This window comes from Podarcis tiliguerta (assembly GCF_965153285.1).
Source record: "Podarcis tiliguerta genome assembly, chromosome: 10".
Taxonomy (NCBI): Eukaryota; Metazoa; Chordata; class Lepidosauria; order Squamata; family Lacertidae; genus Podarcis; species Podarcis tiliguerta.
The window spans coordinates 3,553,238-3,569,280 of record NC_139543.1 but is presented as its reverse complement, the minus strand read 5'-3'; the positions used below and the strand labels follow the sequence as shown (position 1 = coordinate 3,569,280).

The following is a 16,043-nucleotide window of genomic DNA, read 5'->3' as shown; positions in this document are numbered from 1 at the left end:
AACAGTAGATTATACACAGCAGTTCAGCTGTGTCATTAAAAGACAGCGTTACCACTACAATTAAAAGATGACTCTGTACACTCCCAGTACTGATTATGACTATTTATACAAAGCCAGTGATATTCGTGGCACTATACATGCAGAGGAAAATTTGGACAGATACCTGCCCATGCAGCATATAATTCAAACTTTGACAGTGGAGAGAGAATGGAGGGAGGGAAGAAATAAAGAGTTATGAGAGATGAATGGTAGCAAATGCAGCTGCTTGTGCTTGGAGGTCCCTGCAGGTGAGAATGATGATTGCTGGATTCGGCATATGGGAAAAGGTGGGCTTTGTAGAGAGGGGATGGATAGAACAGGTACCAACTGGGCACATTTCCACAAATAACAGGAAACATGGAAGAATGGGTGGAATTACTTTATGAGAGCAGGAAAACTTTTGATTCCTGAAGGAGTGGAGTTAGAGGAATAAATGTTTTGGGGAGACGTATGGGGTGGAGTATTAGGATACACATGTTTCAGTCAAAATTATGGTACTCTGAATGATAAAAATGACAGGAAGAAAAGGACACTTGCTTACGATAGTCATATAATGAAGCATTCGGCCATCAACCTTTCCTTCATCGAACTGGGTCTTATACTGGGGTAGTCCAATATCATCCAACCACCCTGAGAATAAAAAGATACAGTCACTATGCAATGATTTGGGGCAATCTGAAGGCAGGCTTTTTCAGTGGTGGTCCCAGTGCTGCGGAATGCCCTCCCTGTTGGAATATGAGAGACCCCCATCTGTATTGGCATTCCAGCAGCTCTTGAAGACACGCTTGTTCAATGCCATTGTTTTATGGTGTATTTTAAATATGCAAGAATTTAATAACTGATTTTCCACTTGTAAATTGCAAATTTGCTTAACTAAGTATTTCAGCTTTTTCTGGGACAGAATGTGTGTTACTTAGGTGCACAAGTACAATCTACCTTTTGTTTGTACAAACTACCCACAAACCTGCCTAGAATGAAACTTAAAAGAAAGCATGCACAATGCTACCCTGTGAGCTGCAAAGTGCACACAAGGCTTCCGTGCAAGTGGCTGGGGGACGTACCCAGGCAAACGCTTCACTGCATGAGGGTGAAATGGTAAAAGAAGCAAGAAGACATTACTTGTAACCCAGTTGTAATCCAGTTTTCCATGGTTGTTCTCTTCTTCTGATCCTAATGCCTGAAGAGCGAGCTGAAGTTTTTTCCGGTGCAATGGATGCTTTATTCCAAGTTCCTACATGTGGGACAAAAACCAGCTTGCATTTACAAGGTACTTGTATTTGCTCTTAAAACCTCAGTGGAGATAATGGGAAACCTTGTTGAGAGTCTCTATAAAAATGAACTTTGCGTGACAGTTGCCCATTTACTTTTACCCTCCCGCAGACCACAATGGAGGGAAAAGAAAACTTCCCTCACCCAAAAGTGGGGGTTAACTGCCACCTCCCATCCTGGCCACAGCAAACAGCCTTTAGTGGGGCAACCACTACAGCCAAGGAACCTTCCTCTCCAACACCACAGGATTGCCCTGCTAATTTCTCTACCCAGTCTTGTTTGACTTTTTTTTTTCTATAATAAAAATGTATTTTGTTTCCACTGAAAAGGAGCCTGAATGTCTTGTAGCTCCAGTGTTAGAAACTCAGCTATATAAGGGAGGCGTCAAGTGGCTTCTTAAACCAAGGTGGCCGTCACCAAACCAGAATGTCCAGTTGCCATTTGGGGGCAAGACGGCTCTCAAGTCTTATTTTTCAAATGACGGACTGATTGGGATTAATTCTCAGTTAAACATCTGGCTGGTTCAGATGACCACCTTGAGCTAGGTTAAGAGCTTTGAGAACTTGAAGAAGAAAAGTCCCTTGATCCAGGGACAGTCCACATACATATTGGCCTATTTCTTAATGGGGACACGGACCACTCATAAAGTAGGAATATTCTTCAGAACTGTGAGCAGAGTAGTGGGATGAGGTAAGTGAAGACAAGCAATAACAATTAGCTATAACATTTTCCACTGTTCCTGCTCAGGCTGCACAGAAGAAGCATTTTAGTTCCTGAAATTCTTTCTGATTGTGCAGGTAAAATATAACTGACAGAATTCTACAGGATGTGGTCTTAGTGTGTGAACACAGTCCAGAGCCAAGGATCCACAGGCATGCAGCTCCAGGTGGAGGTGATGTGAGGCGCCATCCTGGTGCCCAGGCATCTTCACTTGGTCGCAAGTGGCTAACAGCCCAGAGCAAAATGTGCCTGATGCCTAGGGAATTCTGAACACTGAGTACCTCCCATTCACATCTGATTGGAGCAATTGGTCATATTGGTTCTTTTAAAGATGCAAGCATGGACCAAAAAGATTTATTGAAAAGCAAATGGAGCAGGGAGACCAGGAACGGTTCCTCCATAAGGTCTGGTCCAGTGAAACAAAGTGAAGCTGGGGGGAAAGCACACGGTCGTGGGGGGGACAAAAAGTGAGAGGCATACGTGCTTTGCAACCAATTTGTCACCAATTTCACAGTGCCTTTGCACAGAACCCAAATGGACTGGGGCTGCAATACTCAGGCTAGGGTTTTTCAGTAGCAGTGTTGCAATGACAGAAAACTCTCTTCAAGGAAGCTTGCAGGTGGCCGTGCTGCTGCTCAGTTTCGTATGGCTAGTGATAATTGTTTGTTCCAGGCATTTTAAAAGCGTGAGGGTGCATTGGAACAATCTGCATATTGTTGCTATTCTTACATTTTAATGTTTTTTAAAAATTGGATTCCAATCATTCTTGTACAAAACCTTGAGCGTTTCTATAGAAAAGTGATGGATCCATTTTTTGTTTTTCAACAAAATGCAGCTTGGAAAAAGAGCAGCCCACATCCATTGCACTGTATTTTCTCATAGCCCAGGCTGCTGTCACTGGCTGATAGTACACCAGTATACCTACCCAGGATAGTTTCCTTCTGTTAAACAAATACTTTAGCCACCATTGGCATACACAATTGGGTGATTTGACACAATGTTGTAATTGTCACTCAAAATGCATATGCAAGAAACAAGAAACATGTGGATCCTTACCTTTTCTAAATCAGTCTGAGAAGCTTGCAACAGAGTCTGACCAGAAAGTATCCAGTGTTTGCCATGACCTATGTAAGAACCCAAGCCCTGTTCATGAAGCCAGTTGCAGACTTGCTCCTTTGTCCATTTAGCAAATGGCATGTCCAATTCACTAAAATTGAGAATGTTAGAGAAGCGTGACACATTTAAAGCATTTTCCTCCAAGTGCATGCATAAACATAATCTAAAAATTTAAAAGTATTTGTGTCTTACTTATTGGTTTGCCCAAGATCTCTCGACCAGCCTAATCTTGGCCCTGCTGTTGCTCTTATTCCTCCTCTTTTGAACTCAGTCTCTGTCATGTCATCTGGATTAAATGTGGTAGACTGGCTTCTCCTGAGTCTAAGCAAAGGCCAAGATAAGGGAAAGCCATTAAAAGAGGTATACAATTTGCAGTATGAAGAGTGTAAGAAGAGCCATCTAGGGCAGCTTTCTGTCTGGCACAGACACCAACCAGAGAGGGTGAAGAGCTCACCTGCAGCACTTAAAGCACTGTAAAGGTAAAAGGTAAAGGACCCCTGGACGGTTAAGTCAAAGGAAACTATGGGGTTGTGGTGCTCATCTTGCTTCAAGCCAAAAGAGCCGGCGCTTGACCACAGACAGCTTTCCGGGTCATGACTAAACCACTTCTGACGCAACGGAACACTGTGACGGAAGCCAGAGCACATGGAAGGGGGCAGGCAATCCACCCCTAAGCATAGTTAAGAAAAGCCCCAACATCATATTCACCTCAGCCTCAGAGGTGACTCTGGACTGGCATGCTCTACTTCACAGCATAATGAATTGAGTCATATCCCAGTTACCTTCCAAACAACTTCTTGATTCCTCTTGCTTTCTTTTTGGAGTCAGGAGATGGTGGAGTCAGAGGCCCGTCTGCTGTACCTTTTGGTCGAGGCGGCAAGCCAGCCAAATCGAGGTGGTCTGCAAATCCTTTTTCTGTCTCAGCTATTAAATAAAAGAAAATCTCAATTAATAGTATGTCAGTCTGTAGTTCTTCAACTGGATTACCTTAAGTTTCCATTTCTAATTTGTGAAACAACCTTGGCTAAAAAGTCACATGAATGGAAAGAAAGGTAATTTAATTGTGTGCTCCTTTACTTGGCATTTAAAGTATCATTCAATAAAAGATCTTCTTAATAAAGTAATACTGATTATTGTCTCTGCTATGACTGATCTTTATCCCATCACCCTTTATTACAAAAGTATACAATACACTAACTATAGCCCTAAGGCAAACACATGGTAAAAATGTGTATAGCTTCCTGTGACTGTCTGGAAGGCAAAGGCTTCCAGCAATTGTGTTGACAGCCCTTCATGTATCTGATAAAAGTCCAGGAATAAGGAGATATAGTGAATACGGTTAGGTGATCATCAGCAATTAATAATGTAACACTAGATGTGCAAGAGATTGATGCAGTGCAACTGTAAAAAAACAAAAACAAAAAAGCACACCGCCTTTTGGACCTGATGTGGGGAATTCATGGCCCTCCAGATGTTGCTGAACAACCCGCTGTCATCCCTGGCCATGGACCATCCTTGCTGGGGGTTCATGGGAGTTGCACTTCAGCAGCATCTGGAGGATGGAAACTTCCCCACTCCTACCTTAGGGGAAAACCCACTTTAGGAAGAAGCTGGAAACATTTTTGTTTTTATAGGCTTTGAAATGTCTAATTTCTGTTGCTATTTTGATTTTATAAAATGTGTTTGCTGCTTTTAGACTACATAGTTCTAACTTGTATTTTGCATTGATCTTGATCATTTTTAACTGTAGTGATTACATTTTTGTTTCTTTGCTGTAAGCCACTCTGGGTGCTCTATAAACATAAAAAGGGTTTAAAAACATTAACACTAATAACTCCTCATTGACATTTATGTTGCTCTAGCATCAGCGAAGCCAATAAAGTCCTCCAGGACTGGAACTATTTCTGAAGTTGCTGACAACCCCCCTACTACTGAGCAAATAATTTACAAAAGATAATAATATTTAGGATTGGGCGAACAGCTTATTTACATACACTTGTTTGTTTTTTTTAAAAAAGCTAAGGATATATCAGCAATGCAATGCTTCAGCAGAGATGTGCCAGCAAATGCCATACAAGTAGGGATAGAAAACAACAAACCAACAAAATGCCAAGTGCCTCTTTTCACATTACACAATAGCAAACCCGGGTTTGTGAGTAGAAGGGCACTCCCAAATGACCACACATGTATGATATGTGTGTTTGCAAACACATTTGTCCTCACCTCAAGCTCATAGTTTACCATTTTACATGGGACTATTAGATGCATAGCTAAACATATATGTGTGAACTCTCTCTACAAGAAGCTTAAAAAGAATGCTCAAAAGCAATGACAAGAACGCTACCATATAAAATTATTCAAAGTAGTAAACAGTAATGGCCAAAAATAAATTATAATGCATTTATTTGCAAGTTAGCCAGAGCAGCTATGGAAACACTGTGATTGTTTGAAAGAGAAAGTCATTGATACCCGAGATAAGCTATACAGATAGGTCAAGCAGGCTGCTTGGATTATGTGAATGGAGGCCATGTTACACTGTGAATATACTTCACTGTTTTGATTCTTTAAAACCTGGAATTCTTACAGTGGGTCCTAAATATACTGGTAGGAAGCAAGTTCCATTGATTTCTTTGCCCCATGTTGCCTTCTCATTTGTTATACTACAGCAACATGGTGTCCTCCAGATGCTGTGGGCTGAAACTCCCCACAGCCCCACCCAACACGGCCAACCGTGAGGGTTGATGGGAACTGGAATCTGACAACATCTGGAGGGCATCAGCTGGGGTAAAGCTGCACAGGAGTCTGCAACCATCCCCGTGGGAAGAAAGGAACAAATAAACTGGTCTCAAGGAATACTTGGACTTGCTCTTCTTGGGGCCGGATGCCTGAAGCATCTCATCTCCTTCACGGCCTCCAAGGTTGCCTCTAGGCAAAAACACATTCAGTGCCTCTTATGTCAGAAAGATGCTGCAATTCACTTGGTTTGGATTTTCTCAAGCACTTTTCTATGGCAGTTCTTGTTAGTATAGGCCATTACAACTAAACATCGCAGCCAGATTTTAGTAGTGTGCATGAGCGGCAAAGACATGGATGAATGTTCCAGTACAGAGGTCTGCATGGCCGTGGCTGAGCAATAGCAGCTCTCAGAACATGGCGCCAATCATGCATGCAGGTCTACTATACCTAAGGTGGGTGCACTTGCACTTCGACTGCGATCTTCAGACATCCAAATAACGCACATAACCACACGCAGCACAAGGGGGAGGAACACACCCGGGGCAACAAGATAAGACAAATCAAAACATGACAATGGCAAGACAAGGGAAGAAGAATTCCCCCCCAAAACGATGCATGCATAACACAGAGAGCTAACACACAAATAGGCCAAATGAGAATTAGCACTTATTCCATTGCTCAAACCAAACAATTCAGGAAGAATTTTGAGTTCTACAAAAACAGAACAATGTGCAACAATTACTTTCCCACTACTTCACATTTAAATATTTCCTTGCAGGGTTCTTAAATATCTCTTTCCAATATGATTTGTTTGCCACTATTTGCAGTGGAAAGGCTGCATGACTAGCACATACTGGCATTTGCCTCTGGCAGGCTAGGAACAAAGGTGAGAGCTGTTTCCTGGTTCTGCTGGATCTCTCAGCGGTTTTTAATACCATCAACCATGACATCCTTCTGGACCATCTAGAGGGGCTGGGAGCTGGGGGCACTGTTATACAGTGGTTCCGCTCCTTCCTCCTGGGCTGTGTTCAGAAAGTGGGGGGGGGATGAGTGTTCAGACCCCTGGGCTCTCACTTGGGGGGTGCCCAGGGCTCCATCCTCTCCCCCATACTTTTTAACATCCACATGAAGCCGCTGGGAGAGATCATCAGGGAGCTTGGGCTGGGTGTTCACCAGTATGTGGATGATACCCAGCTCTTCCTCTCTTTTAAATCAGAACCAGTGAAAGAGGTGAATGTCCTGTGTGAGTGTCTGGAGGCATTTGGAGGATGGAAGGCAGTCAATGGATTGAAGCTGAATCCTGACAAGACAAAAGTACTGCTTCTGGGGGACAGAGGAATGGCAGGTGTGGGGGACACCCAGGTCCTGAATGGAGTAACTGTGCTCCTGAAGGACCAGGTGCGCAGCCTGGGAGACATTTTGGATTCACAGCTGTCCAAAGAGGGACAGGTTAATTCTATATCCAGGGTGGCTGTCTACAAGCTCCATCTGGTACGCAGGCTGAGACCCTACCTGCCTGCACACTGTCTCGCTAGGGTGGTACATGCTCTGGTTATCTCCTGCTTGAACTACTGCAATGTGCTCTACGCGGGGCTACCTTTGAAGGTGACAACTAGACTGATAACCGAGAGCAGGCATCAGGACGTATAATGCTGGCCTTAATAGACCTACATTGGCTCCCAGTATGTTTCTGAGCACAATTCAATGGTTGATGCTGACCATTAAAGCCCTAAATGGCCTCGGCCCAGTAGACCTGAAGGAGCATCTCCTTCAGCTTGGACACTGAGATCCACTGGCGGTTTCCTCACTGCAAGAAGTAAAGCAACAGGGAACCAGGAAGAGGACCTTATCGGTAGTGGCACCCACCCTGTGGGGCACCCTCTCATCAGACATCAAGGAGATAAGTACAACCTTTAGAAGACATCTGAAAGCAACCCTGTATAGAGAGGTTTTTAATGTTTAATACTTTATTATATTTTTATATATGCTGGAAGCAGCCCAGAGTGGCTGGGACAACCCAGTCAGATTGGCATAGTACAAACAAATTGTTGTTGTTGTTACCACACAACACACCCAATTTGAAACATGTACAACAGGTTTTGCGCCAAATTACCACAGAGAATTTACAAGAGTGCAGGAGAATACATGCTTTACTTGCCCATTGTTCTGCGAAAGAACTGGAATCCATAGCATTTAAAATTTTGTTTCATCTACTGATGAAAGTGGTTCTTGTTCATACGTCTGAATCTCCCCACGAAATATGCCAGCGGAGAATATCTTCCCCTAGCTGAAATATACATAGTGAAAAAACTCCGCCTTTACGGAACCTACCCAAGTTAGGTGCACTTGCTGTCCTTTTGCTACTTTTGATCTTGAAGAAGCCTCGCCCAAAAGAAGACCGGCCTTTCCGAGTCCCAAAGGCATCTTCTTCACCTGGGGATTTGGGAGGGAGGGTTCCATATTTGCTACTCTCCATCGATGCTTTGCTCTGTTTGTTCAGGAAAAGAAAAGTTAAAAATCTGCCATTGTACTCAAGCGTTCAGCAACACATGTGATAAATTAGTGTTTGCAGCTGGGTAGCATGCGAAGTAGCCTTATACTGAATCAGACCATTGGTCCATCTAGTTCAGTATTGTCTACCCTGATTGTCAGCAGCTCTCCAGGATTTCAGGCAGGGGCTTCTCCCTACCTGGAGATGCCTGGGATTAAACATGCCACTTTCTACATGCAAAGCAGATGCTGTACCACTGAGCTACAGCCCTGCAATAGGTTGTACTTGCAAATTACGGAGTGATATCTTCTGTTAAAAACTATTTTGAATAATTTTAAAAGGCAAATTGATTCATAAAAATGTAAGTCTTTAGAAGAGGGTTGCTAATCCGCAGTTGTTGTTGGATTCCAACTTCCATCAGCCCCGGCTAAAATGGTCAACGCTCAGGGGTGATGGGAGCTGTAGTTTAGCAATATCCGAGGGCCACAGGTTAGCTGTCCCTGCTTTTAAAAAAATTAGTAAACAGGAGTAAGAGATAGGTCTACTAGGCTTAAGATCTCCACTCCCCCACCCTCGTTCTATGTATGTTCAGAAGGCACAAACACACAACTCGAAGAAAGAAGGCGCTGTATACTCTGGTGGTTCAGCATGCTGGTACTGTGGTAATGGGGAGGAGGTGCTACTAGGATGCTACAGTAATTTGGAGTCAATGACTGTTTTCCATCACCCAAGGCTTCATAAACTATATGCAACAGTGAAAGAACAACAGTTTTGATGTGAAGATCCTGGTTCACATTAGGCCAAGATTGACCACTGCACCAGAACTGGGAAACTCTGGCTTAATATTGATGAACAAGCCAAGAAAATGAGCAAGGATATAATCTAGGGAGCATCTAATTCCGTCTGCTTCATCGGGACTTAGGTGAGTGCAACCTTCTCTGGATTGCACCTGCAATTTCTTCTTTAACACAAAGCACAGAGAAAGATTACCTCTTCCTGCTTCTGCCCAGACTCCTTGTCCTGCCAGGGAAAAGTTTGAAGCATTAAACACTTTAAATAAACTTTGATTCAATACATCCAAATAATTTCAACTAAAACATGTTAGTCTACTTACAACATTTACCAGAGTGTATTAATTTGGCTGCATACAGGGCAGCCTATAAAAAGCATTTTAGAGGTTTCAGAAACTCCTTATTTGAACAAAACTGAACTGCAATTATTAGAAAAGGGTAAGATAATATTTTCTTTGAGAGAGCTTTGAACAGAGTCTAAGTCATAAGGATTTATTGAACAAATGGATATATACATCCAAAGGAACATACAGCCCCGTTTCTTTCCCCATGATTTGAGATCAGACAAAAAGAGCTTGTTTTACATATGCAAGTCATCAGTTGATATACTGCAATCATCATGTGTGAGCTACACCTCAGAGGAAAGAACTGAACGAGAGGGAAAGACAGATGATATTCAACTCAATAGTTGTGCTAGTCCAAGGATTAGCACCAGTGCAATTAGGTTTTCCCTTTCTCCTTCCTGTGTGCCCCACCTCGTGGCCAAATCTGCTCCAAAGGTTGGGGGGGGTGGAGTCAGAACAGATATAGGGGGAAGTATATGTGGGGAGGAAAAGGGGGAAGTATTAGCTGCACAAAAAGAAACTCTTGAACTGATGGAACATTTTGCTTACTGCTATGCTGAATACAACCTACAAGTTGGGTCAGCATTTTTAAGAAACAGCTAACGGTTAATTTAAACAATGACATGGGCCTACGCACATCAGAGACTTCTTTCTTCAAGTTTCCAAGACTGCTGGATTTTTGCAGAGCTGAAGTTCTAGAATCACAGAGAAAGAAGAAAATAAAAATAAGTAACTGATCTTGTATCCTGAACACAATCTTTTAATAACAATAAAGGTTAAAGCAAGATGCAACTTTATTTAAACAGAGGAAAGGGGGAAGAAAGGGCAAGTTAAAGCAAATTTTGTCTCTCTCTCAACTATAGTGACACCTATATGAATCTGAATGGTTGTACAGTCGTACCTTGGAAGTCGAATGGAATCCGTTCTGGAAGTCCGTTGGACTTCCAAAATGTTCAAAAACCAAATTGCGGCTTCTGATTGGCTGCAGAAAGCTCCTGCAGCCAATCAGAAGCTGTGGAAGCTCCATTGGATGTTTGGGTTCCAAAAGAATGTTCAAAAACCGAAACACTCACTTCCGGGTTTGCAGCGTCCAGGATCCAAAAGGTCAGAGTTCCAGAATGTTCGGGATCTAAGGAATGACTGTAAAACCATTTCATTGACCACTACCAGTAGATTACACCAGAACATGACTTCTAGACCAAGCAACACCATGGTTCAAATCTTATTTTTTGCATGAACTGAGTAGATAGCTATAGACCTATTACCTTTCTTACCATCCCTTTGCAAAAATGAGGATATTAAGGGCTGAACTATACATGAAAAGGAAAACGTGTGGTTTTCTACTCCAACATATTATTTATTGAAGATGCACGCTGCACCCTCCAAGACAATTTTAATCATTTCCCCCAAAACTGAAATAAACCTGGCTGGGAGCAGCCTTTGAAGGTGATAATAGGCATCGGAAGGGTTAAGAAACCCTCAGTTCCAGTTCACAATAAAGAAATTCACATGAAAATTCATCAACATCTTTCCTAATAACTTTGTATGTAATTGTGCCTAATATACAGTGCACATTTTGGCAAGCAATTCTGACTAATATACACATTCCCCCTTAATATATGCATTTTTGTAAAAACATTTTCAGTTTGAGAAATGCATTGCAAAATTCAGGGAAGTGTGAATTCCAAAGGATTGCTGGGTTTTGAGTCACATATTGTTGCAGACTGTGGGGTGAATTAGGTAGGTATACATTAAAATGCACACTGAACCAAATTTCTTTCCCAACACTAACTTGCAGTGATATGCACACACACACAGCATTCAACACAAATTTCCCATTTTTCAAGCTACATGCTGATAATTTATACACCCAAAACATCAAATTGCATGCTATTTTTCAGATTGAGGGTATGGATGCATCCAAAACTGTAGCTGTTCAATGTTTCAGACATGCGGTCAATGAGCATGCTTTTCTGTTCTGCATTTCATGTACTTTAGAAGCCATAGCGTCATTCAAAAAGTAAACCACCATTTCACTGATTACAGAGGCTGAAGAAATGTATTCAGAATTGCAACCTAAGTATAATACACATGCTTGAAACCCATAAAATTGTGTACTTAGCTAATGTAATTGCTTTATTCAGCCTCTCTTCTCGCCACTGCTATGACATTTGTGCACTTTCCAAGTAACTTAGACCTACAATCCTACACATACCTATTTAGGAGCAAGTCCTGCTGAACATAGTGCAACTTACTTCCGAGTAATTGTGCACTCTTAATTATGTAGCAGCAGAATTGGATTAATGCTGATGTGGGCCATTTTAACTTTTCTGCAAGAGCACCAGCTCAATTCAAACATGATTTGTGATAACCAGGTCTCCAAATATATCGGCCAGCTCAAAATCAGAACTGCTCATCTGGTTTTAGTTTCCATCTGTTCTGCACTCCAGCCTGTAGGGGTAGTGACCTCTAGAGATGTAACTACAATTTGCCAATTCAGATATCACACTAAAGCTGTAGTAAAATCTCCTTTCACCACCGTTTGCTTTCAGTTAATGGAATGTTGTATTACCCAGGGCTGGTTCAAATGGTAGTTACAGAGTCTTATATTTGGCTCATCACACAAAGGGGGTGAATGAATGTGCTTGTTTGTGTGGGAACAAGCAGACCCAATTCCACAGCTGATTTCCATATCAGAGGAATTGATGGCAGAATTCAGGCCTAATTGCACAGGCCACAATGTAGACACACCATTCCCCCTTCAATGTGCAGGTACAGCAAGAAGGCCTCATGCACCTCCGTGGGATGGGGCCTTCAAGTAACATAGCCCTCTCTTTCGCATCTCCCTAGTGCTGTATTTAGTAACCATTAAGACTTCCCTCCAGAGCAAGTTATTATGATTTCAGCCTCTGTCAAATGCATTCTGAAGGAAATAAAAGTCCACCAAATGCCACTGAAGAACCACTTACTAGCCGCAAACTGCCAAAAGGCACACATTGTTCAGTACAATATTCTTCTCATACTGTCCATTTCTGCTCCGATTCTTTACTAAGAGAGTCTAGTAAGAATATTATACTGAAGTAGTCAGTGCAGAACTTTTGTGTTAGAAATTCTGTTATAAAAAAGTACACCCCAATTCAGCAAAGCAAACTAAGTCATTAAATTATGCATGGGTGATAATGATTAAGAATCTGGGCATACTAGCAGCCAATCTCTCCTTTGTCTTAGTGCAAAAGGCAACCACATATACTTTAGGAATATATTACAAAATTCTGTAAATTCCTGGTGCTATATAGCTTGTTTGAAGGCGCTTCATACTGCAATAGAAATGGAAAACTGAAGTAGATTAAAACAGCAAGCATCAGGGTGAGGGAAGGAAGCAAGAAACAATATAAACAAGGTATCACATTAAATTGTTCTCAGCTTTTAAAATATCCATGTGCAACATTACAATTACAAAATACTTACAATTTTGTGTCACCTAGCTGTGTTTCCATAGACGCCATCGGTGTGTGTTTTTCACTGTAAAAAGCAACAAGTTAGAACATGGTGAATTTAAGGCATCTAATAAAAATATGCCCTCTAATAAGGGTCTGCTTGGGTTACTGGGCACAAAAATAGCTTTTAAGCTCCCCCTCTTGCTTGCTGGTGCAGAGTGCAGGCTCTGGGAGTGCTGGGGATTCTCTCTCTCTCCCCCCCCCCCCCCGCTAGCTGCAGAACAGCTCCAAGGGTTTGTGTATATGTGATTTTCATGTATACGCAGAACACTTGGAACCAAAATCCCCATGTAAGATGTGTTCGTAATTTACTCCATTTTGCCATTTCATTGTCTTAACAACCTTGGATTTTTGGAAAACGTACCACCACCGCCACACTGTTGCTGAAGCTGTAGACCTTAATCTGCTTTATCAAACAGACATTATGTCATTATTCAGCACATTTTTATCACCACAAGTGGCTTTCTTTCTTTCTTTTTCGGGTAAAGTATCCATACCTGGCATCACTTGCAATAACTTTATCAGTTGATTCTGTTGAACGTCTGGATGCTGGTGAAAAAGAAGGAATGGGAACTTGCAAGACACTAGTATGGATCCGTGGTGAATTCTACAAGGGGGGAAAGCACATCAGCACTCCCGTGAGAAGGCAGCAGAGATACACATTAATTAACTGACAACAGGCACACAATACACTCAAGGCTCAACAGCTTGAAGCCTTCACATTTTATCATTCAGGTTATACAGCCTACACTTGATAGTCATAGATCCTCATATCCAATTTATCTATACAGTCGTAGATCCTTTGGAAAATACAACTGGAGCAAGACCTCCAACATGAAATGTTACCTATTGCACGAAGCAGAATACAAACAAGGCATACAACACTTTTGCATCATCTAGAACGCACTCTGAGATCACCTGAGCACTCATCTTAACAAAGGGCCTTCTGGTAACTCACTCCCCTTTTCACTTCGCACATAATTCTAACATAACACCCATCGGTCTACAAGGCAAATGCTTTAAACTCTATTGTAACATTTGCCATGTCCTATTTGACAAAGCAAAAAGGTAGATTTTAAATCCTCCATTTAAAGAAATTTCCCCAAGTTATGCTACAAACTGCTTTTGAGGTGGGAAAACCTTTTTAAGAGCGCTTGCCATGCAACATAGAATGCTACTATTTAAGAAACCAAAGCGAGAAGTCCCTTCTCTTTTCTTTTTAATGTGAGCCACGGCAGTGGGCTGCGGTGGGGAGGAGGTGCTTCTAGACCCAAAAAGTGACACATGAACTTTTATTTATGAGCAACAACAAATATAGCTAAGGTAAGGCAGGCAGCCTCTTAAAAATCAATTGGCACATGAATTTTTAAAATCCACTGATACACTTTTTTTGTTTTTAGGTGATGAATGCATATGTTGCAGCAGCCTCTGTCTTAGCAATGGTATCCTTTTCTGCGATGGAGGAATGACTATGACAGCCCCAGATACTTCCATTTTAATAACTACTTGTATTAAAAATTAACCAACCACTTAAAAAAGATCTGCCTTGTGATAAACCAGGTACCTTTCTTAATCAATGTTATTCATCAACTTAATATTGCAGTCCTCCTCTAAATTGGTTCATGAGATTCAATCCTATGCAATTTTTGCACTACTGTGTTCAAAGGCGCTTACTCCTAGTCAAGCGCACAGAGAATTGCAGCCTTAAGTCATGTGACACTTTTGTAATATAAATCATGGCTTCCTCAACCAGGAGAGGGCTGTGGAATCATTTGCTCTCTTTCCCCATCCCCACTCACACTCCAGTTTCCTTCCCAAGTTTCCTCATTGTGGTTAATGGAGATGGCGGGGGATGGGGAATCTGAACATTTGATCCACAGTTTACTCTTTGTTCAGGATGCGGGTGGCACTGTGGGTTAAACCACAGAGCCTAGGACTTGCCGATCAGAAGGTTGGCGGTTCGAATCCCTGTGATGGGGTGAGCTCCAGTTGCTTGGTCCCTGCTCCTGCCAACCTAGCAGTTCGAAAGCACATCAAAGTGCAAGTAGATAAATAGGTACCGCTCCAGTGGAAAGGTAAACGGTGTTTCCATGTGCTGCTCTGGTTTTACCAGAAGCGGCTTAGTTATGCTGGCCACATGACCCGGAAGCTGTACGCCGGCTGCCTGGCCAATAAAGCAAGATGAGCGCCGCAACCCCAGAGTCGGTCACGACTGGACCTAACGGTCAAGGGTCCCTTTACCTTACACTGTCACTAAACGTAGCAATAAAAATAATTTAATCCACAAATCATCATGTAGCTATTTCACCTCAAAATCACAAGACCCAGAAAGGAAATATATCTATGTAACAAGGAAATCTGTACTAAGTTAAGCCTTACATTTAAGTCTTTTACAAGTACAAAGTTTAATTAAGTTTACAAGAAAGCAAATCTAGAAGCAGGGAGAGAAATATTAAAGAAATACCTTTTCAGGAGTTTGTGTTCCAAACTCTTCGTAGTTTGGAGAGCCTTCTCCTGGTGTCGGGGATGGACTTTTCTCAGATTCGTTTAGAATCTGTTCATCTGACAAAGTCATTGAAAGAGATCCTGAGTTTGTAGACTCCTCACATTCATCATCCTTTCCTAACACCACAGAAGAGAAATTCTATATGAATATTCTCACTCTGAACACAGGCTTAGCAATACTCAGGCTGATATTCTAGTCTAGGGATTATGGTTTTGTAACTAAAACAACTGCTGAACATACGTCGGTGCTTAAAAGCTAAATCCAATTCCAAGGGATGCATGATATACTGATTTCTTCCTTTGGGCACCCGCACACACTATGCAATTGTGCAGCTGCTGACACACAAAGGCTGCGATCCTAACAGGCAATTGCAAACATATCTACTCAAAACTAATTCCAGCTTGAGTTGAATGGGGCTCACCTTCCAGGTGAGCAGGTACAGGAGTGCAGCCTAAGTGTGATAAAAATAGAGGCAATCAGGGGAAATGGTCATGCCAGTGGTCTTCCTCACTGCACTTGGGTAGACTAGCTCAA

At 42.1% G+C, this 16,043-nt stretch overlaps 1 protein-coding gene across 50 annotated transcripts in view; it reads right to left on the bottom strand.

Moving 5' to 3' along the window:
• Positions 1-16,043, bottom strand: part of PPFIBP1 (PPFIA binding protein 1) — a gene marked incomplete at its 5' end in the record, with an annotated part of 115,153 nt that overhangs the window by 11,645 nt on the left and 87,465 nt on the right. For 16 of the 50 annotated variants that reach the window (XR_014502080.1, XR_014502081.1, XR_014502083.1 and 13 more), the window contains 12 exons: positions 581-669; positions 1,159-1,270; positions 3,085-3,235; positions 3,337-3,465; positions 3,927-4,068; positions 8,212-8,368; positions 9,362-9,391; positions 10,144-10,201; positions 12,773-12,823; positions 12,975-13,028; positions 13,501-13,610; positions 15,468-15,625. Coding sequence is in view for 46 of the 50 variants with exons in the window: in XM_083399472.1 (XP_083255598.1) it covers positions 581-669; positions 1,159-1,270; positions 3,085-3,235; positions 3,337-3,465; positions 3,927-4,068; positions 8,212-8,368; positions 9,362-9,391; positions 10,144-10,201; positions 12,773-12,823; positions 12,975-13,028; positions 13,501-13,610; positions 15,468-15,625 (1,241 nt within the window). Of the gene's footprint in view, positions 1-580; positions 670-1,158; positions 1,271-3,084; positions 3,236-3,336; positions 3,466-3,926; positions 4,069-6,327; positions 6,361-8,211; positions 8,369-9,361; positions 9,392-10,143; positions 10,202-12,772; positions 12,824-12,974; positions 13,029-13,500; positions 13,611-15,467; positions 15,626-16,043 lie in introns of all 50 variants that reach the window. The other 34 variants (XR_014502082.1, XM_083399483.1, XM_083399443.1 and 31 more) reach the window with 3 other exon arrangements.